The sequence below is a fragment of the Bufo bufo genome, chromosome 4 (assembly GCF_905171765.1).
Source record: "Bufo bufo chromosome 4, aBufBuf1.1, whole genome shotgun sequence".
Taxonomy (NCBI): Eukaryota; Metazoa; Chordata; class Amphibia; order Anura; family Bufonidae; genus Bufo; species Bufo bufo.
In genome coordinates this window covers 629500162-629528127 of record NC_053392.1, presented here as the reverse complement: position 1 = coordinate 629528127, position 27966 = coordinate 629500162, and the positions used below count along the sequence as shown (strand labels likewise).

Below are 27966 nucleotides of genomic sequence, written 5' to 3'. Positions count from 1 at the left end.
GACACCCAGTGGACATTCTGGATACTGCAGTAATATCAGCGACATCTAGTGGACATTCTGGATACTGCAGTAATATCAGCGACATCTAGTGGACATTCTGGATACTGCAGTAACATCAGCGACATCTAGTGGACATTCTGGATACTGCAGTAATATCAGCGACATCTAGTGGACATTCTGGATACTGCAGTAATATCAGCGACATCTAGTGGACATTGCAGAAGTGTCAGCGACCTCTAGTGGACATTCTGCATATTGTGTCCCTGGGGCTCTACAGCAGCTGTGTGATCTGCCATGGAGGTGCGTCACTGCCTGCTCATTTAGTCTTCACAGTGCTTTGCTTGTCTGAGCAGCAGTTTGTGCTCCAGAGCTGCACTTCTAAGTGGAAGACATTCTAGTCACCTATCTACATATCAGGGGCTCTTCCCTGCTCTCCCCGCCCGCACATGGCGCCCTATAGTGCCACACTCCGCCCTGGCGCTACATGCCCACTCTATGATATTTGTGGAGGCTGACCGGTTCTGCAGAGTCCTGGGAATTCAGGACTGTGGCAGCGGATCTGGGATGACTGTGCGACGCTCCCATAGACCGCTGCCTTCTGTGCCGCCTTGGATTAGTCGGAGCAGGGCCGCCCACATGGTGGTTCATTTCTAGGTACCGCGTAACCGTGCGGCCGGAGGCGCGATCAACGAGACAAGTCCTGATGGGGGAATGGTCTAGACGGCATTTTATTGTCTCCATATTGGAAATGCACATGCGCCGTATACTGGGGGTGTCGCCCCACGAGCTACGGGCACAAAACTAACAGCACCCACAGACATCAGATGTGATTGGATCAAATCTATAAAACCTGGTGAAGTTGTGTCAGTCTTCACAGTAGTTCTGGAATTCTATTCATGAATATTCATTTTTCCATGGAGACGATCACGTGATCCGCTTTTCCTTCCTTCACATCTTCTCAACTTTAGACACAAAGTTCTGGATGTCGCGGGCCAGAAGTTCTGGTTCCTCGAAGGCAGCAAAGTGCCCCCCGCGGGGCATGTAGTTGTAGGAGACGATGTTGTGGAACTTCTGCTTTGCCCACACCCGGGGCGTGTGAGCCAACTCACAGGGGAAAGCCGCGATGCCAGTGGGCACAAACACCCCGACCCTGGAATGAGAATCAGCCCATAAATGGCAAGGCTCGCAGCAATGTTGTAGCCGCTTCTATGGCCCGGACCACCCTGTCCCCTCTAGTATCCCGGAGCCCCGGCACAGGGGTGGACAGAATCAATTATGGACAGGGGGGGCGCTGTATTTGGAAAAAGGTAGCCATGTTTTTTCAATCCTGGACAACCCCTGTAAATGTGCAACAGGGAGTGGATCTGGGAGGGCCAGACCTATTGATGCTACCAGGGGCCACAAAGCAGAGGGGCCCATAACCCTCTCCTGCCCCGAACTGATGATGTCGCCATGGTTTACTGACTACTGTGAAGCTTTAGTCTATGAATGAGCCGTGACATCACTGCGCCCGCTACAATGACATCATCAACCCCTGACCAGATCCGCAGGGCACTGCCCGTCCTATCGCCCATCATCAGCCCAAGCCCCATAACTGCCCCATCTCCAGCCTTACTTGGTGTCTGGGGTGCGAATATAGTCACGCTGGAAGTTCTCCTTGTAGAACCTCATGGAGGATGCGATGGATCCGGTAATCCAGTAGATCATCACGTTGGTTAAGAGATCATCAAGAGCAAATTTCCTGAGCAGAAGAGAGAACGTGATATATGGATCAGTCAACAGCAACATCTACAACTCCAAACCCCAACCATGGCCTAAAATGATTCATCGAGGCATCACCTGCTTATAATATTTCTGAATTATGTCGTATACTCTAGTCACACCCAAAGCTGTAGTCCAATTCTGTGGTTAAATCCTATCTACTTAGTCATTTCAAGAGGTGCATTCACAAGGAAGGAGCCATCAGAAGTTTGAATGCAGCTCTTAAATATAAGACGTTAATTGTGGATGCAGCTTTAGATATAACTGGAGAATAAGACGTGATGTATCAGTAGAATTGTGAATGCAGCTCTGGAAGTAAAGGACATGACGAAACACAAAATTGTCAGTGCAGTTCTAGATGTACAGTAACTGGAGTTTAAGAGATGATGTAACAGAATTGTGAATGCTGCTCTGGAAGTACTAGGGTCAGTACAGCAGAGGATTTACAGGGGGAGAAGTCTCCGACTTAGGTTGGAACGCTGAGTGGTCTTTTATCAGACGTAATGAAGCCCCGACCTCACACCTGTCCAGGCCGCCGTCCTCTAGGTTTCGAAAGCCGTCTTCTGTCCATGTTGAGAACTTCTCTAGGATGTAGGCAGCGAGTCCAGCGGGAGAGTCATTCAGAGCCGAGCCTACAAGACAAGGGGCATGTGGAGCGAGGGGTCTTATAGATTGTAAGGTGTGACTACTATTTCATCATTTGCCTATAAATCTATAGTAAAGGTAATTATAATAAACTGTGTAATATATAACAATATAGAGCAGTGCCTCCGCTCCTCAGACACGTCCTCCCCCTCAGAATCTCTGCACTCACTGAAAAGCAAGACGGATATGAAAGTCCGAGCTTCCAGTCTTAGGGGCGATATTGTACCTGGCATCATCCATATCTCTGACCAGAACCACCTGCTGGCTCATTAGAAGCAGGTGCAGAGCTGTGATCTGGGGGTGCAGAGCTGTGATTTGGGGGTGCAGTGCTCCTGAGTGTGGGAGATCATCATCGCTGTGAGGGCTGCCCCTTCTGGAGAGGAGCTCAGAAAACGGGTAGCCTACTACCTCCTCTCGCCCTATGTTTTCTCTCTGCTGACCCCGGCTTCCTGTCATCCCACCATTGCCATGTCCATATTAGGTGCATGTGCCTGAATTTTGGCGATGTAAAGGATCAGGGATCAAAAATGATACTACTCTTGTTATTGTGTTTTCTGACCTACTGGTTGACTTCTCCTTGCCCACCGGCCATAAACCAAACCATGATGTCCTCCTGTCACTACGGGCAAAGATCATACCTTGCCAGACGACCACCCAGCAGCAACCCAGTGAGTCCACAACAGCTATAGGTGCACCACCATGATTATTGAGGACTATCTTGGTTTCTCACCTATGGTGTCAGGCTTGGTCGCCTGTATGTGCATGTATCCTGTCTCCCGAAGAAGTCTGAACACATTCTTCTCCATATAGGGGTAAAGGTGTCTGGCATCTTCTCTTGTCAGACCCACCAACCAGGGCACATATCGGCCAATCAGCAGAGACTTTATCCTCCCTAGTCCTCCAGTCGTAAGCGTCACAAAGTTCAGATGGAGACCCTTTACTGACCTATGAGAAGAGCAAGACATGGATGGAGTGCAACCCCTATTAATGTAGAATTGTGGCAGATGTCCTACCAGACACCATGCAAGAGACCAGACACTTACTCCGGCTTCATCTGAGATAAGAGGTAGGTGATCCTACTACCCCAGTCTCCACCCTGGAGGTAAAATTCATTGAATCCAAGTCTCAGCATTAACTTGTAGAAAATCCGGGCGGCAGCAGAGGCCTTAAATCCTGTATACAAGGAGTAGACATGGTCAATTCAGGGGTGGAAAAAAACTGTTTTAAACCTGTCTACGAGGAATCTCAATTACATCTACAAGGAAATTCATTCCCACCTACTAGAAGATCTCATTCTGCCTAAGAGGAGTTTCAATCACACCTACAAGTTTGATCTGAAGTACGCTCTGACAAGATGATGTCTTGGATAATCCGCGGGTACAAAAAGAAGTATGGAGACAGCATGTCCTTTTGTTGGAATTTATTCCAGATGCAACATTTCGGCTGAAGAGCCTTTGTCAAGGAGGCTCTTCAGCCGAAACGTTGCATCTGGAATAAATTCCAACAAAAAGGCGTGCTGTCTCTATACTTTTTGTACACGCGGATTATCCGACCAGCATGAGGAAGCTTGCCAATTTTTTTGGAGAGGTGCACCCACCACTCATTTCAAATAGTTGTGCTGTCTGCATCTCTTTTTTCAAGATGATGTCCTGGTCAGGACATTTCGTCAATCCCTTTGAAGTCCTTACTCACCCTTCTTCGATGAGGCCTCAGAAAAGCCATATCCTGGGATAGATGGACAGATGACCTCAAAGGCAATGTTTTGATTTAGACCATGATTCTTGGGGTCTGTCAGGAGTGGGAGGATGTGATAGAACTCGTAGAAGGAGCCTGGCCAGCCATGGACCATAAGAAGAGGATAGACCTTCTGTCCAGGGCTCAGATGTGATGGCTTCACATGGATGAAATGTATGTCCAGACCTATGGGATAAAGGACAATATATCACAGAGGTGACATCAGGAACATATAGACAGCTCTGAGCTTCACAATCTAACGTCTCCTCCACCTTCTATGGTTGTCTTAAAGTGCGGATATTTATTGAGGTTCTTTACTTGCTTCTTCCAGTCATACTTGTTCCTCCAGTAAGAAATCACCTTCCTCAGATGTGTAGAGTTAAACCCATAGTGAAATCTGGAGTCTTCTAGTGGAGAGAAGAACCGGGAAGCATCCAAACGTCTGTGAAGTTCCTGGAGGGAAAACCAGCATACAGTGAAGGAGTCTCCAGACATCGGTCACACAGATCACCGACAGCATGAGCGTTCTTGTCTGTCATCCATCCTCACAGCTAATCCCTACATCCATCCACATGCAGCCCCATTACCATCCATCTTCCTATTGCTGAAGACTGTGGGCAGTATTTGGGGGTCTTGGCTCCATATCTTATAGATTCTATTATCTTTTCATACAAAGTGAGGTCTCCCATACACACACACAATAGCTATTTGGCTGACAACTGTAGCATCCCTCAGTGTGACCCCCCTGAGCCTTCCGTACCATTCAGACCCCTTTATCTCTTCCAGATATCTCTGCCCCCCTGCATAACCCTTTTTACCCTCTAAACCCCTCTGTCTTTTCCAGCCTCCTCTGCCCCCTTCCCCCTCTTCTGCTGCAGTGGCTTGGTTTAGGGTGGCCCCCAATGCTACGCTGGGTCCTCTGGACTTAGTCGAGGTGTCACCACGTGTTTCTTCTTTCCGGAAGGGATGGTAAGGTGTGGTGCACGCCAGTGGGAGATAAGTCCAGAGAGTCAGGGTCGGCAGTAACCAGGCTGCTTCTTTGCTGGAGGAATTCAGGTGCAAAACTATACAGGCAGTGCACTGAGCGGCTTCTCCGGTCTCCAACCTGCAGAAGAAGGGTTTGATGCTGAGGAAAGGCCTGAGCTAGCTGTCCCTCTCTCAGAAGACTGGTACCCTGGCCAAAGGCTGGAGGCCCAGGGTTTGCGGCAGAGTATCCCCGTCTCAGCATCTTCTTCTGGTCAATCTGTTGTCTGGCAGAGTCTCCTCTTTCAAGCACTATTCCCTAACTGCAGAACACTAGGGGCTAGGACTGCTCTCCTTATATACAGTTTCTGGCTGAACTAGAACCTTCCAGTGGGAGGGGTGGAGAAACTCAGCCCAAACAAATACAATATTACAACTTCCGTCTCTCATAGACTTGCATTAGAGCTTCAATGATACTCAATGGCAATGACACCGCAGTTTTTCCAGACAAAATTTTTTTCCAGACATAATAACAGCTAAACCAGACATTCAAAAAGGTCAGACTGTCTGGTTTTGGTGGGAAACAAATCGGGCTTTTTCCCTCCAAAACATAATCTTCTTTAAGGGTACTTTCACACTTGCGGCAGAGGATTCCGGCAGGCAATCCGGACGCAAATGGATGGCATTTGTCAGACGGATTTGTCTGACAAATGCATTGAAATACCGGATCCGTCTCTCCGGTGTCATCTGGAAAAAGAGATTTAAAGGTCTCTCGCATGCGCGGACCGGAAGAACAAATCCGTCAATGCGGCAATTTTAATGCAGGATCCGGCACTAATACATTTCAATGGAAATTAATGCCGGATCCGGCATTCCGGCAAGTGTTCAGGATTTTTGGCCAGAGAGAAAAACACAGCATGCTGCGGTATTTTCTCCGGCCAAAAAATGTAAGAGGGACTGAACTGATGCATCCTGAACGGAATGCTCTCCATTCAGAATGCATTAGCATAAAACTGACGGAACTCAATACCGGAAAAGAAAAACGCCAGTGTGAAAGTACCCTAATTGTTATGGTAATGTGGAAAATTACCAGCTTCTCATTATTAGCTAGAAAGTCCCAAAAGTCTCTCAGTGTTCATTAACACTTTTCAAGTTGCCATGCAAATACAGTGTAAATGAACAGGATATATATATCACAACATACACATAAAATGCAGTTACACAGTATTAAACACTTTGTCAGTGCAAGTTAACCCTTTAAAGTGAAATAAAGTAAGGCGCTGATGACTTTGCATAGTCATCAAACAGGGAAACAGGCGTAAATATCCAGACTTCAAAGTATCCCTGTTCCCGGGCACCACACTACTCTCCATAGACCCCTCTGTCTCCCTAGACTCCTCTTTTCCTCTCTATACTCTTCTACACCTTTCCAGACCCCTCTTTCCCCCTCTAGTTTTTGGGCCCCATCTATCGTGAATATTATATATCACTGGTCTCCTTATATGCAGCAGCAGGTTGTTTAGGCCTAGGGGCCCCGCTGCATCCGTGCACTTATTTCCTAGATCTCAGCTTTGCTCTAGTTACTTCTCAGTCAGGGCCTCATGAATGATACATTAGTATGAAAATATTGACCAGTTTCTGGGGGGCACGCAGAGCTTTTAGGAGACGAGATCCTGGTAGAATCTTCTGCACATATAAATCATTACCTCAATATCGGCCTCCAAGGCCTCAATGACAAAGGGGCGCACACGCGTGTCCTCTCCGTGGGTGAGGGGCTTCTCCCCCGGACCCCACCAGCCTTCTCCCAGCTCAATAGATTTTATCTTCCGTCCATGCAGCTTCCAACACATCAAAGCCCCCCCCAAACCGAGAGCGGCCGGAATCAGGAGGCTGTGAGGCCAGTGGTCATTGAAGGCCGACCTGTGGAGAATGAGAGGTCAGGAGCTGACACATTATGTACATCAGATCAAGATGGACCCCATGGGCCTATTGTGGTTTCCCACCGCAGCAGTTTTTTGACATATTTGTAGGATTGCTGTTTATTAAAAAGGAAAAAAAACAGTAATTTGGCCTCAAGATAAGAATTCAATCCCTTTCTTATAACATTAACATTTAGCTCTGGGACCTCCTATCTCTCTGGATGATCTCTGAGATGTTTTACACCTTGATTGGAGTCACCTGTGGTAAATTCAGGTGATTGGACATGATTTGGAAAGACACAGCCCTGTCTACATAAGGTCTTATAGCTGACTATGTATAGCAGAGCAAAATCCAAGAACTACCTGTAGAGCTCAGGGACAGGATTGTGTGGAGGCGCAAATTGTGTTAAGCCATTTTCAGGCTTAAAAGTCATCAATAAAGTACTCCACTTGAGCGAAGTAGAATTTCACTCCAGGCACACACTGCCAGAGGATGCACCTAATTTATGACGAGACACGCGCATCCTCCGGCAGTGCAGGGACTATCGAAGACTAGTGTGAAAAGCCGGTCTTTGATAAATGCCCTCCAATGACCATAAGCACACGGCCAAGACAACACAGGAGCGGCTTAGGAAAAACTCTTGGAATGTCTTTGAGGGGCCCAGCCACATCCCTGAAAATGGCTGTCCACCGACGTCCCTCATCCAACCTGACACAGCGGAGAGGATCTGCAGAGAAGAGGGGCAAAAAAAAATCCCTAAATCCAGGTGTAAACCTTGTGGCATCATCTCCAAGAAGACTGGAGGCTGGAATCACTTCCGAAGGTGCTTCAACTAAGTCCTGAGTAGAGGGGCCGAAGACTTTTTTCCCCGAGTAGCACCTTCTGTTCTCACTTTCTCGTTATGGGGACTGAGGGCAGAATGATGGGGGAACTGATAGCACAAGGAGCGAGAGAACAGAATGTGAGGACAGTGAGGGGGTGTGAGGACTTTCCTTTAAATTTGTGAAGCCACATTATACAGTCTGATGCAATGCCTCCTTGTCTATATGGCAGGCTCTTTCTTCGCTCTCATCCTTTTGGGGCCACAAATAAGACTTTTCAGAACAGAATTTATTTCCCAGAACATTTGTCTTCTCTCCACGCTAGTGATGCCACAGACTCCGCAGATCTAGTGATGACCCTTCTAGAGCCCAGGTGCACCTAACAAAGGCCATACCAAACCTTCACATAACGGATCAAAAGAACCCGCACTCCACCCTGTGAAACGCCGTACTGCCTCATGTGCCCAGATGGAGCGGGCTCCCCTCCCCCATTGGTCGACATCTTACCCCCGAACCTTTTTATATATTGGGGTCTCCGGGAATGACTCCTGTCTGGTCGTGTGTACGGGCTCGGGGCTACACCTTGCTGGTCTGTCGTATGGACCTCGAATTTGGCCGCTTCGTCTCAGCCTCAACGGGTCTTTATCGGATTTCAAGATCAATAAAAGTCTACATTTCGTCATGGATTCAGTTCTAATATTGTAGGGGAATCTAGAACCTCCCTCTGGACATTAGAAAGAACAGAACATGAACTTGATCCAGATACTTTCCAAAGAATCTCAACTGTACTCGCCTTCTGTTGGGAAGCATTTGAGTCGGGACGATTGGGTTGCGGAGAACTTGGGAATCTTTCCCCGTCCAGACTGGTCACAGGTTCTGCTGCTTCACCCCTATAATGGGGGGGGGGGGGGGGGCCGACCGTGGGTTTCTCTGTAGGAGGAATTTCTATCTACACTCCCTTTAAATTGGGTCTCTATGGCACTAATGGAGGGGAGTCAGCGGTCATTTTCAAATGTTACAAGGTATCAGTTTCAACGATACATTGTATCTGCTCCATCAAACTGAATGTATCCCTCCCCTGTGTTAGTAATGTCCGGGGGGTGTCCAGTCCGATGTAGGCGGCTCCCACATGTCGTGGATATTGGGAAGAAATCGATCAGGATATTAGTAAGAAATTGGGGCTAAAAACTCCTTTCTTACGATGGGGGGGACTCGTCTTCAGAATTGTCGTCCATTCTGAAGAGTTTAATGGAATCATTGGAACCGAGGAGTCCGAACGGAAGGTATTGGACCTGGGATCCTGTTTTTATTTGCGTCCAGATCAGAGTGGGGATGGGAGGGGGCGAAATAATAAAGACCAAACGCCTCTGCGCACCCCCCAATAAAGGATGGTGCTGGGCTCCATTGTAATCCCCATATTCTGTGGAACGTCTGCGCAGCGATGTGACGCCTGCGCTAATAATAGGATTCTAGGAGCCAATGTGAAGATAATAGAGGGCACCGATTGGTCAAGAAAACGCAGTCTGGATATTGTGCATTCATACAAAATGTGTAAATAGTTTACATATGTAAAAAAAAAAGGAATGCAGCTCTGGATGTGACTAGAGAATAAAGCCTGAGAGAACAGCTCTGGATGTGATTAGAGAATAAAGCCTGGGAGATCAGCTCTGGATGTAACTAGAGAATACAGGCCCTGAAAGCAGCTCTGGATGTGACTAGAGAATATAGCCTGGGAAAGCAGCTCTGGATGTGACTAGAGAATATAGCCTGGGAGAGCAGCTCTGGATGTGACTAGAGTATACGATTTGGAAATGTAATTGTATATGTGACTTGAGTATAAGACTTGGGAATGCAGCTCTGGATGTGATTGGAGAACAAGCCATTCAGAGCATCCCACCTCTACACGCCGGATCCAATAATGAAGGGGTTAAGTCAAATAATAAAACCTTTAAACTCTGGCAAAATGTGTGTTTTTTTTATGAATCTGCAGCCAAATCTGTGAAATATTAACATTTCCATCATCATCAGAGGATCCTGGGAGCGGCTGATCGGTGCCAGGCCTCACCCCAGGAGCTGCGTGCTCAATGTCAGGCGGGGGCCGAGGAGTGGCAATATGTGACCATTATAAACTTTTTCATTTTCAGATCATTTTTAATCTAGAAAACAATAGATTATAATCTGGAAACAGTCAGCAAGTTGCTGTTAACGGATCTTATTCTGTATCTCAGCCCTGTACAGGTTTTCTCGTGAGCCGTGTTCTACTATTTAGACCAGTTTGTGAATACGAACCTGTCTTACAAGAAACCACCACTAGAGGTCAGACGTAAACCAAAAAAGACAAAGCAGATTTATGAAAGGATGATAAATGACAGACTTTGCCAAAATGCCTGTTTTTAAAAAAAAAATAGAAAAGGCGAAATTATTAAATGTTCCCCAGTAAATCTCATTCCTGTGCAGCCCATGTATGACCACGGTGTGCAGCCCATGTATGACCACGGTGTGCAGCCCATGTATGACCACGGTGTGCAGCCCATGTATGACCACGGTGTGCAGCCCATGTATGACCACGGTGTGCAGCCCATGTATGACCACGGTGTGCAGCCCATGTATGACCACGGTGTGCAGCCCATGTATGACCACGGTGTGCAGCCCATGTATGACCACGGTGTGCAGCCCATGTATGACCACGGTGTGCAGCCCATGCATCCAGGCTGTATGTTCTCCATATGGGTGTGAATAAAGCCCAACCCTTCCGTCACCTCACCCTCTATGATGTAGCGCTTTCAGGATCCCTGCAGACTTTTGAGTGCAGCTCTGGTTGTGTTTAGAGTATAATGCATGATCTGATACAGTAATATACATATACATCACATGCTGATAAGACCTCCAGTCTGTGTCAGTCTATCTAGGGGGAGGCAGTGCGTAAATCCCAGTGTTGGGGGGAGGCACTGCGTGAGTGAACCCCGGTGTTAGGGGGGAAGCACTGCATGAACCCTGGTGTCGGGGGGGGCACTTCATGAACCCCGGTGTTGGGGGAAGGCACTGCATGAACCCCGGTGTTGGGGGGAGGCACTGCATGAACCCCGGTGTTGGGGGGAGGCAGTGCATGAACCCCGGTGTTGGGGGGAGGCACTGCATGAACCCTGGTGTTGGGGGGAGGCACTGCATGAACCCCGGTGTTGGGGAAGGCACTGCATGAACCCCGGTGTTGGGGGGAGGCACTGCATGAACCCCGGTGTTGGGGGGAGGCACTGCATGAACCCCGGTGTTGGGGGGAAGCACTGCATGAACCCCGGTGTTGGGGAAGGCACTGCATGAACCCCGGTGTTGGGGGGAGGCCCTGCATGAACCCTGGTGTTGGGGAGAGGCACTGCATGAACCCCGGTGTTGGGGGGAGGCACTGCATGAACCCCGGTGTTGGGGGGAGGCACTGCATGAACCCCGGTGTTGGGGGGAGGCAGTGCATGAACCCCGGTGTTGGGGGGAGGCACTGCATGAACCCTGGTGTTGGGGGGAGGCACTGCATGAACCCCGGTGTTGGGGAAGGCACTGCATGAACCCCGGTGTTGGGGGGAGGCACTGCATGAACCCCGGTGTTGGGGGGAGGCACTGCATGAACCCCGGTGTTGGGGAGAGGCACTGCATGAACCCCGGTGTTGGGGGGAAGCACTGCATGAACCCCGGTGTTGGGGAAGGCACTGCATGAACCCCGGTGTTGGGGGGAGGCCCTGCATGAACCCTGGTGTTGGGGAGAGGCACTGCATGAACCCCGGTGTTGGGGGGAGGCACTGCATGAACCCCGGTGTTGGGGGGAGGCACTGCATGAACCCCGGTGTTGGGGAGAGGCACTGCATGAACCCCGGTGTTGGGGGGAGGCACTGCATGAACCCCGGTGTTGGGGGGAGGCACTGCATGAACCCCGGTGTTGGGGAGAGGCACTGCATGAACCCTGTTTTGGGGGGAGGCACTGCATGAACCCCGGTGTTGGGGGGAGGCACTGCATGAACCCCGGTGTTGGGGAGAGGCACTGCATGAACCCCGGTGTTGGGGGGAGGCACTGCATGAACCCCGGTGTTGGGGAGAGGCACTGCATGAACCCTGGTGTCGGGGGGAGGCACTTCATGAACCCTGGTGTTGGGGGGAGGCACTTCATGAACCCTGGAGTTGGGGGGAGGCACTACATGAACCCAAGTGTTTTGGGAAGGCACTGCATAAATCCCAGTGTTGGGGGGAGGCACTGCATGAACCCCAGTGTTGGGGGGAGGCACTGCATGAACCCCGGTGTTGGGGGGAGGCACTGCCTGAACCCCAGTGTTGGGGGGAGGCACTGCCTGAACCCCGGTGTTGGGGGAGGCACTGCCTGAACCCCAGTGTTTTGGGAAGGCACTGCATAAATCCCAGTGTTGGGGGGAGGCACTGCAGTCAGGACAAAGTTTATAAATTTTCATGGGGGATGGACGCGGCTGCACCCCTGTATGGCTGATAGCACCTGTGATCACCACCCTCACCTGCCGTCCTCCAGGAGCTGCTTCCACATACTCGGCTCTGCTGTGCCGTCTTCCTGCTGTGGCTGCCCTTTGTCCTGTCACTGGAGCCTACAGAGCTGACACCCGCCCTCAGCTCCTCCTGTTACATCAGGGGTCAGAAGGGTTCCCACCTTTCCCAACAAAAAATACCGGCCAAGTTAAGCCAGCTTAACACTGTCACTGTCATACTGTGCCCCCCAGTAATAGTAAAGCCCCCCATTAGTGCCCACCAGTAATAGTAATGCCCCCATTAGTGCCCCCAGTAATAGTAATACCTCTATTAGTGCCCCCTAATAATAGTAATGACCCAGTAATAGTAATGCTCCCATTAGTGCCCCACAGTAATAGTAATGCCCCCATTAGTGCCCCCCAGTAATATTAATGCCCCAATAGCTCTCCCCAGAATTAATAATGCCCCCATTAGTGGCCCCCAGTAATATTAATGCTCCTATTAGTGCACCCCAGTAATAGTAATGCCCCCATTAGTGCCCCTCAGTAATAGTAATGCCCCCATTACTGCCCCTCAGTAATAGTAATGCCCCCATTAGTGTCCCCCAGTAATAATTATATCCCATTAGCTCTCCTCAGAATTAACAATGCCCCCATTAGTGCCCCCCAGTAATATTAATGAAACCCCCGTAAAAGTATTGCCCCCGTTAGTGCCCCCCAGTAATAGTAAAGCCCCAATTGTGCCCCTCAGTAATAGTAATGCCCCCAGTAATATTAATGCCCCATTAGCTCTCCTCAGAATTAATAATGCCCCCATTAGTGCACCCCCAGTAATATTAATGCTCCCATTAGTGCACCCCCAGTAATAGTAATGCCCCTATTACTGCCCGCCAGTAATAGTAATGCCCCCATTAGTGCCCCCAGTAATAGTAATGCCCCCATTAGTGCACCCCCAGTAATAGTAATGCCCCTATTACTGCCCGCCAGTAATATTAGTGCCCCCAGTAATAGTAATGCCCCCATTAGTGCCCCCAGTAATAGTAATGCCCCCATTAGTGCCCCCCAGTAATAGTAATGCTCCTATTAGTGCCCCCAGTAATAGAAATGCCCCTATTAGTGCCCCCAGTAATACACTGCTCAAAAAAATAAAGGGAACACTTAAACAACACAATGTAACTCCAAGTCAATCGCACTTCTGTGAAATCAAACTGTCCACTTAGGAAGCAACACTGAGTGACAATCAATTTCACATGCTGCTGTGCAAATGGGATAAACAACAGGTGGAAATTATAGGCAATTAGCAAGACACCCCCAATAAAGGAGTGGTTCTGCAGGTGGTGACCACAGACCACTTCTCAGTTCCTATGCTTCCTGGCTGATGTTTTGGTCACTTTTGAATGCTGGCGGTGCTTTCACTCTAGTGGTAGCATGAGACGGAGTCTACAACCCACACAAGTGGCTCAGGTAGTGCAGCTTATCCAGGATAGCACATCAATGCGAGCTGTGCCAAGAAGGTTTGCTGTGTCTGTCAGCGTAGTGTCCAGAGCATGGAGGCGCTACCAGGAGACAGGCCAGTACATCAGGAGACGTGGAGGAGGCCGTAGGAGGGCAACAACCCAGCAGCAGGACCGCTACCTCCGCCTTTGTGCAAGGAGGAACAGGAGGAGCACTGCCAGAGCCCTGCAAAATGACCTCCAGCAGGCCACAAATGTGCATGTGTCTGCTCAAACGGTCAGAAACAGACTCCATGAGGGTGATATGAGAGCCCGACGTCCACAGGTGGGGGTTGTGCTTACAGCCCAACACCGTGCAGGACGTTTGGCATTTGCCAGAGAACACCAAGATTGGCAAATTCGCCACTGGTGCCTTCACAGATGAAAGCAGGTTCACACTGAGCACATGTGACAGACGTGACATAGTCTGGAGACGACGTGGAGAACGTTCTGCTGCCTGCAACATCCTCCAGCATGACCGGTTTGGCATTGGGTCAGTAATGGTGTGGGGTGGCATTTCTTTGGAGGGCCCTCCATGTGCTCGCCAGAGGTAGCCTGACTGCCATTAGGTACCGAGATGAGATCCTCAGACCCCTTGTGAGACCATATGCTGGTGCGGTTGGCCCTGGGTTCCTCCTAATGCAAGACAATGCTAGACCTCATGTGGCTGGAGTGTGTCAGCAGTTCCTGCAAGACGAAGGCATTGATGCTATGGACTGGCCCGCCCGTTCCCCAGACCTGAATCCAATTGAGCACATCTGGGACATCATGTCTCGCTCTATCCACCAACGTCACGTTGCACCACAGACTGTCCAGGAGTTGGCAGATGCTTTAGTCCAGGTCTGGGAGGAGATCCCTCAGGAGACCGTCCGCCACCTCATCAGGAGCATGCACAGGGGTTGTAGGGAGGTCATACAGGCACGTGGAGGCCACACACACTACTGAGCCTCATTTTGACTCGTTTTAAGGACATTACATCAAAGTTGGATCAGCCTGTAGTGTGTTTTTCCACTTTAATTTTGAGTGTGACTCCAAATCCAGACCTCCATGGGTTAAAAATTTTGATTTCCATTTTTTTATTTTTGTGTGATTTTGTTGTCAGCACATTCAACTATGTAAAGAACAAAGTATTTCAGAAGAATATTTAATGAATTCAGATCTAGGATGTGGTATTTTTGTGTTCCCTTTATTTTTTTGAGCAGTGTAGTAATGCCCCTATTAGTGCCCCCAGTAATAGTAATGCCCCCATTAGTGCCCCCAGTAATAGTAATGCCCCCATTAGTGCCCCCAGTAATAGTACTGCCCCTATTAGTGCCCCCCAGTAATAGTAATGCCCCTATTAGTGCCCCCAGTAATAGTAATGCCCCTATTAGTGCCCCCAGTAATAGTAATGCCCCCATTAGTGCCCCCCAGTAATAGTACTGCCCCTATTAGTGCCCCCAGTAATAGTACTGCCCCTATTAGTGCCCCCAGTAATAGTAATGCCCCCATTAGTGCCCCCAGTAATAGTAATGCCCATTAGTGCCCCCCAGTAATAGTACTGCCCCTATTAGTGCCCCCAGTAATAGTAATGCCCCTATTAGTGCACCCAGTAATAGTAATGCCCCCATTAGTGCCCCCCAGTAATAGTAATGCCCCCATTAGTGCCCCAGTAATAGTAATGCCCCCATTAGTGCCCCCAGTAATAGTAATGCCCCCATTAGTGCCCCCTTCTCTACTTCTGCCAAAAAAAGAACCTCCATTTGCTTGCGTTGTGATGAACACTCTCGTGATGACATCATTCAGGTCCTGTCCAGGGGCGTAATGATCACGGTCGCAGAGGGTGAGACCGGACCGGCGGGGGCAGGGGCCCGCCCCACTCACATGTAATGGGAGCGCTCTGACGGGGCCCGGCATGAAGTACAGTGACAATGCTTTCTCTATCACCGCTTTGTTCTGGATCCAGCGGACATCACGCAGACGCCAGCGACACCCTGGACGCGGTAGGACCAGATTGTATTAGTTAGGACTGGGTGAGTGTAGACATGCATTGGGCTTAGTGAAAAAAATGTGCCGCCTCTTTGTATAAATTGGGGGAGGGGGGGATCCAGAGTTTGTACTGGGACCCATAACACTCCAGTTACACCACTGGTCCTGTCCTCCAGTCAGCAGCGAGTCTTCACCGCAACGTAAGCAAATGGAGGTTCTTCTTTTTTTTTCTCTTCTCAACATGGGGGGGGGGGGGGCGGTAAAGGCTGCACTAATGAGCGCCCCACAATGGAAGCAGTCCTTACAAGAAAATACACCGGCCGGGGGGAACCCGAGGTGTCAGACACATCTGGGGGCAAATAAGACATAAACGAGTCCCGTCCTGTGTGAGGTGAAAACCGCTAATGGCAGCCATCATGTCAGTCCACACTGTCTAGCATTCTGTTCATGAATCAATGCTGCCTTTTTTCTTCTATATATGAGAATGAACAGAGCTATAAAGTCCCTCCAGGATAGGGGAGTGCTGCAGTATGAATGCTGCTCCTGGTGGAGGACAGTCTGTGAGAGGGCGGAAACATAGCTTCACACTGGGAAAGCCGAGAGATCCAACACTCCCGATTCTGTTCCTGCAACCTCAATATGGAGGATTCTGTGGACATTGTATGGTGGTATTATGTGGACATTGTATGGTGGTATTCTGTGGACATTGTATGGTGGTATTCTGTGGACATTGTATGGTGGTATTCTGTGGACATTGTATGGTGGTATTATGTGGACATTGTATGGTGGTATTATGTGGACATTGTATGGTGGTATTATGTGGACATTGTATGGTGGTATTCTGTGGACATTGTAAGGTGGTATTATGTGGACATTGTATGGTGGTATTCTGTGGACATTGTATGGTGGTATTATGTGGACATTGTATGGTGGTATTCTGTGGACATTGTATGGTGGTATTCTGTGGACATTGTATGGTGGTATTCTGTGGACATTGTATGGTGGTATTCTGTGGACATTGTATGGTGGTATTCTGTGGACATTGTATGGTGGTATTATGTGGACATTGTATGGTGGTATTATGTGGACATTGTATGGTGGTATTCTGTGGACATTGTATGGTGGTATTCTGTGGACATGGTAAGGTGCCATCAGGCTGCCCTTCCCCCCCCCACACACTGCCATCAGCTTCCCCCCATGCCATCAGGCTCCCTCCAGTGCCATCAGACTCCTCCCCAGTGCATCAACTGCCCCCCAGTGCCATCAGCCCCCCCCCCCCCCCCCCCCCCCCCCCCCCCCCCCCCCCCCCCCCCCCCCCCCCTAAGTGCCATCAGGCTCCCCCCCAGTGCCATCAGCTGCCACTTAATGCCAACCCAGTGCCATCATCTGCCCTCCAATGCCATCAGGCTCCCCCCCAGTGCCATCAGCTGCCCCCACAGTGCCATCATCTGCCCCCCAGTGTCATCAGTGTCCTCCCCAGTGCAATCAACTGCCTCTCCAATGCCGTCAGCTGCCCCCTCAATGCCATCAGCTGCCCCCAATGTCATCAGCTGCTCCCTAATGCGATCAGCTTCCCTCTCAATGCCATCAGCTGCCCCCCAGTGCTATCAGCTACCCCCTAATGCCATCAGCTGCTCCCCCAGTGCCATCGGCTTCCCTCCTAGTGCCATCCGCTGCCCCCCACCCCCCAGTGCCATCAGGTTCCCCCCAAGTGCCATCAGGTCCCCTCCAGTGCCATCAGCTGCCCCCTCCAGTGCCATCAGCTGCCCCCTCAGTGCCATCAGCTGCCCCCCCCAGTGCCATTGGCTTCCCTCCTAGTGCCATCCGCTGCCCTCACAGTGCCATCAGCTGTCCCCCACCCCCCAGTGCCATCAGGTTCCCCCCAAGTGCCATCAGGTCCCCCCAGTGCCATCAGCTGCCCCCCCAGTGCCATCAGCTGCCCCCTCCAGTGCCATCAGCTGCCCCCTCCAGTGCCATCAGCTGCTCTTCCCCCCGTGGCATCAGGTTCCCCCCAGTGCCACCATCTCCCCTCCTAGCCATGTCCCCAGTACACAAGTGAAATAAAATACCTATCCTGTAGGAAGGCCGCTCTACAGCTCGTCCACCTTCTTCTCCGCGCGCTGCACTGTTGTCCTGACGTCACGCAGCGTCGGGTCACTATGTCCTGACCATGTGTCAGGAGGACAGTTGTCATATATCTTCTATATAAAAAGGATCTTCATATAAAAAAGAGGATCAAACAAAACAACATCAAAAAAAGTATCAAAAAAAATGATATGACCCTTCAGGCGGACATAATCGCCTCTAAGTTCTTTTTATCGAGTATCTTTATTTGATTTGTGCAAGCAGTGAAACAAAGGGACAATTGTATATGCAAAAATAATCGTTTATTATAAAACAAAGAATATAAAATCAATACAACTGCAAAACAAACAATGGAGCTACAAAATAATACCCAAAATGTACCACACGGTGGTGCTAGCACACCCCGATCTCATCAGCACAGTGTGACTTAGTGATTTATGACAACCAGTGTCATACTTTTAACAAACAGACTCATATAGCAAGAGAAACTTAGGATCTTCTGTTTATCAAACAGGCTATAGCAATAAAACACGGATTATGCAGGAAGATAACTGTTATCCCTTGACTTTGTTTTCCTATGACCAATCAAAAATATATGATATTAATATGATAAAATATTCAGCTCGGCAACCAGACTACGGAAAATAACTTTCCAAGGGTTTAGTCCTCTTTTCAAATAATGTCAGATCTTCCATTAACAATATGCATCTTTGCTAAGAGAATAATCAGCATTATGGAGGCGCCTAACACTATATATTCCCACAGTATGGGGAGTCTTGACTATATACCGAGAGAAATATCTTATTAATATCACGAGCAGTAAATACAAATATACGTTACCAGGTCAGAGGCAGACAGAGTTCAGATGAGACCAGTTCTCAAGAACTTTCCTAGTAATCCAAAAAAATAATAATCCAAGTTTCTTCTGGTAAAGGTTTTCTTTTTGAGTTTTTCTTTTGGTCTTGATTGAATGAATGGATGGATGGGTCTCTGGATTAATGGATCTATCTCCTTAATAGCTCTGCACACGAGTAATTATTCCCCCCCTTATCTAAGAATCATCCCCTTTAGATTAGGGATTTCCAATCAGGTAAAGAGGGTGTATTCGCATGCTAATAACACCATGATGTCATATTAACTCTTAATTTGGCATACAACAAATGATAAAATTATATAATATTGTCCATCTGCCTCCACATGGCACTGTGGTGCTGCAGATGAATATCGCAACTTTAAATATTAAAACTAAATATCTAATAATACATTCACATGACCTTCTTAACCTTTTTAATATACATCATTGAGGAAGGTCTTTTCCTGACACTTTTAATTACCTACAGTACAGGCCAAAAGTTTGGACACACCTTCTCATTCAAAGAGTTTTCTTTATTTTCATGACTATGTGTCACGGGGTTCCGAAGGTGCACTCGGTCCCCCATTGCCCGCAGAACTGTTGCTTAGCTTTTGGAATGAGGTTCTGTGTTTGACCTCATTCCCAGGGCGGCTTTACTAGCTGGGTGGCTCCCTGCTCCTAGTCTGCCTTGAGCACCGAGCTGATCACTCGGTGCTCGACTGGTTGGTCTGTCGGTCATGTGATGCTGGCCACGTCACATGACCCTCACTCCCCACTATAAATACAGGCAGCCTGCTGGCTACAGGTTGCCTGTTAATTTCTAGGCTCCTGGCTATTTGTTGGACTACTGAATATTTACCTGATCCTGTTCCCTGACGATCCTCTGCCTGCTCCTCCTGTACTGCGCATACATCCTGGTATTGTGACCTCGGCTCCCACCTGACTACTCTCTTAGGACTCCTCTTGTACTTTGCTACTCTCCTGGTATTTGACCCCGGCTTCTCCTGACCATTCTTTGCTTAATCCGTTGTACTGCGTAGCTCTCTTGGTTCTGACCCGGTCCGTTCATGTTCCGTATTTTGTCTTGCCTGTCTTCCCTGCACATATCCTAAGTTAGGGATTGCCGTCCAGTTGTCCCCTGTCATCAGGACTCGTGAGGCAAGTAGGCAGGGCCAGGGGTGAGGGTGGAGCGCAGTGGTCACTACCCTTCCCCCTGTGTGTGTGTGGACGTGACCGTTACAGATTAACAGGCCCAATAACCACTGTATCATGAATCCTCTTACTACCCTGACTGACCATGTCTCTAACTTGACACAGAGGGTGCAGGAGCTAGGAGAGAAACTCCGTTCTTGTGAGTTAGGGCAAGGTTCTTCCACTCCTCTGTCCTCCAGTCCATATTTTGAACCCCAGATCAAGCTCCCAGAACCCTTTTTTGGAGACCGGAAGAGGTTTCTCTCCTTTAAGGAGAATTGCAAACTCTACTTCCGTTTGCGCCCCGTGTCCTCCGGTCCCGAGAGCCAACGCGTGGGGATTATCATTTCTCTACTACAGGGTGATCCCCAGGACTGGGCATTTTCGTTACCTCCTGGGGCCAGTTGTCTAACTTCTGTGGAGGGGTTTTTTCAGGCCCTGGGTACCCTCTATGACGAACCAGACATGGCCCTGGTAGCCGAGACAGCTCTTAGGGCACTGGTTCAGGGCCATCTCCCTGCGGAGGAGTATTGCACCCAATTCAGACGGTGGTGTGTGCCCTCAGGATGGAATGAACCAGCCCTGAAGAGTCAGTTTAGGTCTGGTCTATCTGATAATTTAAAAGATCTATTGGTCAATTACCAAATTCCTGAGACCTTAGAGGAGATGATGACCCTAGTTGTCCGACTTGACAGACGAGTTAGAGAGAGACGACAAGAACGACAGTTCAGTTCTCAGATGGTGGTCCAGCCAGAGGCCTTTTCCAGGGACAACACTGAGGTCTCCACCGAGGAACCCATGCAGGTTGGCATGACCCGGGGTAATCTTCGTCGCAGACGCGGAGAGTGCTTCTACTGTGGAGATCCTGGCCATTGGATCAACAAGTGTCTTAAGAGGGACCTCTCTGACAAGTCTTCTAAAGCAAGACAACCTAAAGACCAGGTACACCCTGATTTTTCTAAAGGTAAGCTTTTGGTACCCATAACAATTTCTCTGGGGGTTAATAAGTGGCCGGGTAAGGCCTTTATTGACTCCGGTCAGCGGCCAGCTTTATTGACTTTGAGTTTGCTTGTAAATTGGGTATTCCAATGTTTGCTTTACCTACACCTATCCATGTCATGGCTATTGATGCTACTCCCCTGATTGGTGGTACGGTGAGGTCATGTACCTCTGAAATTTCTCTGTCCGTGGGTGTGTGCCACTCTGAGAGATGTTCTCTTCTAGTCCTGGAGAACCTACCGGTTGAGGTGGTACTAGGGTTGCCTTGGCTCCGTTTACATAACCCCACAATTGATTGGTCCAAAGGAGAGTTGGTGAAATGGGGACCTAAGTGTGACTCATGCTTGTCCGTGGTCCAGGCTGGGGTTTCAGTAAGGTCTAATACATTACCCTCTGTTATTAAGGAATATTCTGATGTGTTCTCGTCCCTTACTCCAGAGGTTCTACCCCCCCATAGACCTTATGATTGCGCCATAGAGCTAATTGAGGGTGCCGAATTTCCTAAAGGTTTAATTTATAATCTTTCAGGGCCCGAACGCAAGGCTATGGAGGATTATATTAAGGAGAGCCTTGCTAAAGGGCATATTAGACCTTCAGTCTCTCCTATGGGAGCAGGGTTTTTCTTTGTTAAAAAGAAGGATGGTGGTCTTAGGCCTTGTATTGACTACCGGAGATTAAATAAAATCACTGTCCAAAATAGATACTCTCTCCCATTGATTCCGGATTTATTTAACCAGGTTTTGGGGGCAACCTGGTTTTCCAAGATTGACCTGAAAGGGGCATACAATCTAATCCGAATCAAGGAGGGAGACGAATGGAAGACAGCGTTCAATACTCCGATAGGACACTTTGAATATCAGGTGATGCCTTTTGGACTCAGCAATGCCCCAGCTGTGTTCCAAAACTTAATGAACGATATTCTTAGGGAGTTCTTAGGTAAATTTATTATTGTCTATCTTGACGACATTTTGATATTCTCTCCTGATTTCGAATCTCATGTGTCCCATGTCAAACAAGTATTAGAGGTGTTGAGGGCGAACCAGCTATCCGCTAAGCAAGAGAAATGTGTCTTTGGTGTGCAGGAGATACTGTTTCTAGGGCATGTTTTGACTCCTCACGCCTTTAAGATGAATCCTGGTAAGGTTTTAGCAATTAAGGAATGGGTAAGGCCTTCATCCTTAAAGGCTTTTCAACGGTTTTTGGGTTTCGCTAATTACTACCGTAAATTTATCATGAATTTTTCTGTAATTGCTAAGCCATTGACCGACCTTACTAAGAAAGGGGCGGATTTGGAGAATTGGTCTACCAAGGCCATTTCTTAATTTGAAACATTAAAAAAGGCATTTAGTAGCGCTCCCATTCTGATCCAGCCTGATCAGGAGAGACCCTTTATTGTGGAGGTGGATGCGTCTGAGGACGGCGCAGGAGCAGTCCTTTCACAAGGTCCTGCTAGCCTCACTAACCTGAGACCGTGTGCCTTCTTCTCTAGGAAATTCTCTCCCACGGAGAGAAACTACGACATAGGGAATAGGGAGCTGTTGGCCATTAAATGGGCATTTGAGGAGTGGAGACATTTTTTGGAGGGGGCAAGGCATCGAGTAACTGTTGTCACTGACCATAAAAACCTAATGTTTCTCGAGTCCGCTAAGAGGTTGAATCCCCGACAAGCCCGATGGGCTCTGTTTTTTACCCGTTTTGATTTCTCCATTACGTTCAGGCCGGGAAGTAAAAATGTGAAGGCAGACGCATTATCTCGGAGCTTCCATGCTTTTCAACCCACTGAGACACCGCCTGAATCCATCCTACCAGCAAACATCTTCTTAGCGGCTCTAACCCAGGATATCTCGGCTCGCATTAAGGCTGAACAACATCTGGCACCGGCATCCACCCCAACAGATAAGTTGTTTGTTCCCGTACAATTTCGTCTCCAGCTGTTGGGTGAGTGTCACGATTCTGCCTTTTGTGGACATCCGGGTATTGAGGGCACTAAGGATCTGGTTTCTAGATCTTATTGGTGGCCCACTCTGACCAGGGATGTCAAGTCCTACGTGTCAGCCTGTGAGGTTTGTGCCAGGTCTAAGACACCTAGGACTCGCCCTGCTGGTAACCTACGACCCCTACCCATTCCCAGTAGACCCTGGTCCCATATCTCGATGGACTTTATAACTGACCTACCGCTGGCGGAGGGTAAGACTGTGGTTTGGGTAGTGGTCGATAGGTTTAGCAAGATGGTTCATTTCATTCCCCTGTCTAAACTTCCGAATGCTAAAACCCTGGCGTCTATTTTTGTGAGAGAGGTTGTTCGTTTACATGGCATCCCGGAAAATATTGTTTCGGACAGGGGTGTGCAGTTTGTGTCCAAATTCTGGAGGGCCTTCTGTCAAAGATGTAAAATTTCGTTGTCTTTTTCTTCCGCCTACCATCCTGAGAGTAATGGGCAGACTGAACGCCTTAATCAGTCTGTGGAACAATTCCTGAGGTTGTATGTTGCTGATGACCAGCAATTATGGGTCAAATTCCTTCCGTTGGCTGAATTTGCTCTGAATAACCGTGTCAATTCTTCTGCTGGGGTCTCCCCTTTCTTTTGTAACCATGGTTTTCATCCCCGTTTTCATTCTGGGTCGTCCGTCTCCTCCTCTAACCCTGAAGCTGATAAACTCTCCTCCGAACTGTGCACAGTTTGGGCCCGGGTTCAATCGAACCTAGAAAAGGCTCAAAGTTCTCAAAAACTCAAGGCCGATAGGAGACGTTCAAGGGGGGTGAACTTTCAGGTTGGGGATAAAGTATGGTTGTCCTCCAAGAATCTATCTCTCAAGGTAGCTTCTAGAAAATTTGCTCCTCGTTTTATTGATCCATATAAGATCACGGAGGTGATTAACCCGGTATCATTTAGGTTGGAGCTGCCCGAGTCATTCCACATTCATAATGTGTTCCATAAATCTCTACTTAAAAAATATTTTGAACTGGTAGTACCATCGAAAGCCTCGCCTCCGCCGGTTCTTGTTAATGATGCTGTCGAGTATGTCGTGTCTAAAATAGTGGATGTCAGGAAGGTGCGTAACTCCTTGCAGTATCTGATTCACTGGAAGGGGTATGGACCTGAAGAGAGATCTTGGGTACCTGCCAGGGAGGTTCATGCTCCTAGACTGGTTCGTCAATTTCATTTAGAACACCCTGAAAAGCCATCGCCTGAAGTCTTGGGTCCGGTGGCCCCTCGTAAAAGGGGGGGTACTGTCACGGGGTTCCGAAGGTGCACTCGGTCCCCCATTGCCCGCAGAACTGTTGCTTAGCTTTTGGAATGAGGTTCTGTGTTTGACCTCATTCCCAGGGCGGCTTTACTAGCTGGGTGGCTCCCTGCTCCTAGTCTGCCTTGAGCGCCGAGCTGATCACTCGGTGCTCGACTGGTTGGTCTGTCGGTCATGTGATGCTGGCCACGTCACATGACCCTCACTCCCCACTATAAATAAGGCAGCCTGCTGGCTACAGGTTGCCTGTTAATTTCTAGGCTCCTGGCTATTTGTTGGACTACTGAATATTTACCTGATCCTGTTCCCTGACGATCCTCTGCCTGCTCCTCCTGTACTGCGCATACATCCTGGTATTGTGACCTCGGCTCCCACCTGACTACTCTCTTAGGACTCCTCTTGTACTTCGCTACTCTCCTGGTATTTGACCCCGGCTTCTCCTGACCATTCTTTGCTTAATCCGTTGTACTGCGTAGCTCTCTTGGTTCTGACCCGGTCCGTTCATGTTCCGTATTTTGTCTTGTCTGTCTTCCCTGCACATATCCTAAGTTAGGGATTGCCGTCCAGTTGTCCCCTGTCATCAGGACTCGTGAGGCAAGTAGGCAGAGCCAGGGGTGAGGGTGGAGCGCAGTGGTCACTACCCTTCCCCCTGTGTGTGTGTGGACATGACCGTTACACTATGAAGGCATCAAAACTATGAATTAACACATGTGGAATTATATACATAACAAACAAGTGTGAAACAACTGAAAATATGTCATATTCTAGGTTCTTCAAGGTAGCCACCTTTCGCTTTGATTACTGCTTTGCACACTCTTGGCATTCTCTTGATGAGCTTCAAAAGGTAGTCCCCTGAAATTGTCTTCCAACAGTCTTGAAGGAGTTCCCAGAGATGCTTAGCACTTGTTGGCCCTTTTGCCTTCACTCTATGATCCAGCTCACCCCAAACCATCTCGATTGGGTTCAGGTCCGGTGACTTTGGAGGCCAGGTCATCTGGCGCAGCACCCCATCACTCTCCTTCATGGTCAAATAGCCCTTACTTTCAAAGTTTTCCCAATTTTTCGGCTGACTGACTGACCTTCATTTCTTAAAGTAATGATGGCCACTCGTTTTTCTTTACTTAGCTGCTTTTTTCTTGCCATAATACAAATTCTAACAGTCTATTCAGTAGGACTATCAGCTGTGTGTCCACCTGACTTCTCCTCAACGCCACTGATGGTCCCAACCCCATTTATAAGGCAAGAAATCCCACTTATTAAACCTGACAGGGCACACCTGTGAAGTGAAAACCATTTCAGGGGACTACCTCTTGAAGCTCATCAAGAGAATGCCAAGAGTGTGCAAAGCAGTAATCAAAGCAAAAGGTGGCTACTTTGAAGAACCTAGAATATGACATATTTTCAGTTGTTTCACACTTGTTTGTTATGTATATAATTCCACATGTGTTAATTCATAATTTTGATGCCTTCAGTGTGAATCTACAATTTTCATAGTCATGAAAATAAAGAAAACTCTTTGAATGAGAAGGTGTGTCCAAACTTTTGGTCTGTACTGTATATCCTGGACTTGTTGGAGTCACTGTCTTCTCCTATCTTTTTGAAATATATGTTAACTTTTCTCAGAAATCCAATTAACAGAAACTTATTTCAGTGTCTCTGTAACTTCTACAGGATACATTCTAAATGATACATACTGTATATGGTATAATATTTATATAAATCGATACATTGTTACACATAGACATGAATTATTGGTTAAAATATGTTGTAAACTAAATATACCATACAGAGATATATATAATATAATTATGAATATATGAATTGAACCTCATACAGCAGGTCTGCCTCAAGGATATGGATTCTTATCTCGTCATGGATTATCCATGAAACAACCTTGTTCCCTTCAGACAGACATGTCTGAGGAAGCTGGTGTACTCCCCATAGATAAACCCATATCCATAGCAATAACTTTTAAATATAATGTCCGTTCATGTTCACAATTATTTTTATATAAACTGAACTTGCCATGAACTCATCTTTCTTCCTCAGCCACATAATAGAACTTTGGTTCAGGCTGATTTTATTCTTAAAGGCAATGAGCATTCATATTAGATAATATTGTATACGTATGAGAACACACAGCGCGGTGCGGGCCGGCGGGTGCCCACGAGCGGTGAGTAATAGCAAGCGCCTCACTCACACTCCATGGTCACATGGCACAAGTGAATCCTCGATGCGAAAAATTTGCGTCGAGGATTTTTTTGTGACGAGTTACTCGATTCAATCGCGTCATCGTTTCAACCCTAATATGGGCTGTATCTGCAGTACTATGTGGACACTGTATGGTAGCAGTATGTTGGCGGTATAAAGAATATAAGATGAACATGATATTGTGGTATTATGTGGTTATTTCTGCAGTATTTTGTGGACACTGTGGCGCAGATGGCGACTTCTACCCGGGCAGGCCCGTCTCATTCACCATTTTCTACACCTGGATGCGCCGAAGTTATGGAGAGGCCGGCGCCCGTACGTAACATCTGCCATTTATAGGGGATATTTAGACCGGCGTCTATAATACCAGTTTTAATAAATGTGTCTGTATTTTTCTGAGGCTGCAGGAAGACCATGATCCAGAACACAAGAAGGTTCTAGAGTCACAGTCCAGACCAGATCCCAGGAAACACAGCAGGACCTGAGCAGACAAGAATGAGGACACTTGGAAGAGGGGCAACACTTTATTCTGCAACTTCCTAATCGTTTGTCTGTCCGTTATTTATCATTTTCAAGATCCCTGCTTGCTGTCAATAAATGGGAGCATTCTTGTACATACATAAACTGTAATACAGCTCACAGTTGAGTTCTTGTTACAATGTGTCAGTGCTGATAGGAATTAGCAGCCTCGAGTCCAGGTCAGGAGCGAGACTTGAGCCGTTGTGTTTAGCTCACAGAGCTTTGTCTAGACTGATACACTGTAACAAACTAAGAGCTGTGAAAGTGTTAGGTCAGGGCAGGTTTTCAGCTTCTGAATGTTACTAGGAATGTTTCCATTCACTGACCGCACTCATCCTACAGCACTTCAGAGATGTCCACACAGGATCAATCCCACCGATACGGGGCCATTGGGGCAGCAGGGTTCCCACAGGTCTGTATCTGCCTCCCACCAGGAGGATGATCTGTGACACTCATTGTAGCACCTGAGAACGAGCTCCAGGTACGGTGACACCGGGAGAGATCCATGGAGCAGCAGCGACACCCAGTGGACACTCCGGATACTGCAGTAATATCAGCGACACCCAGTGGACACTCCGGATACTGCAATAATATCAGCGACACCCAGTGGACACTCCGGATACTGCAGTAATATCAGCGACACCCAGTGGACACACCAGATCCTGCAGTAATATCAGCGACACCCAGTGGACACTCCGGATACTGCAGTAATATCAGCGACACCCAGTGGACACACCAGATCCTGCAGTAATATCAGCGACACCCAGTGGACACTCCGGATACTGCAGTAATATCAGCGACACCCAGTGGACACACCAGATCCTGCAGTAATATCAGCGACACCCAGTGGACACTCCGGATACTGCAATAATATCAGCGACACCCAGTGGACACTCCGGATACTGCAGTAATATCAGCAACACCCAGTGGACACTGCGGATACTGCAGTAATATCAGCGACACCCAGTGGACACTGCGGATACTGCAGTAATATCAGCGACACCCAGTGGACACTGCGGATACTGCAGTAATATCAGCGACACCCAGTGGACACTCTGGATATTGGAGTAATATCAGCGACAC

The 27966-nt window shown here is 48.3% G+C and overlaps 1 protein-coding gene and 1 long non-coding RNA gene across 2 annotated transcripts; one reads left to right on the top strand and one right to left on the bottom strand.

Annotated features, from left to right (window-relative positions):
- On the top strand, nt 1-27934 carry LOC120999814. Its single transcript, XR_005778652.1, has 3 exons — nt 1-29; nt 10760-10766; nt 27398-27934. It is a non-coding gene; the product is annotated as an uncharacterized LOC120999814 (long non-coding RNA).
- Nucleotides 719-12460, bottom strand: LOC120999807 (epoxide hydrolase 1-like). Its single transcript, XM_040430796.1, has 9 exons — nt 12353-12460; nt 6810-7023; nt 4413-4593; nt 4099-4326; nt 3450-3579; nt 3137-3351; nt 2285-2393; nt 1616-1741; nt 719-1150 (listed from the first exon to the last, which is right to left on the bottom strand). The coding sequence occupies exons 1-9, from the start codon at nt 12379-12381 to the stop codon at nt 949-951; spliced, it is 1434 nt and encodes a 477-aa protein (XP_040286730.1). The 5' UTR covers nt 12382-12460; the 3' UTR covers nt 719-948.
- Nucleotides 27935-27966: the final 32 nt, after the last annotated feature.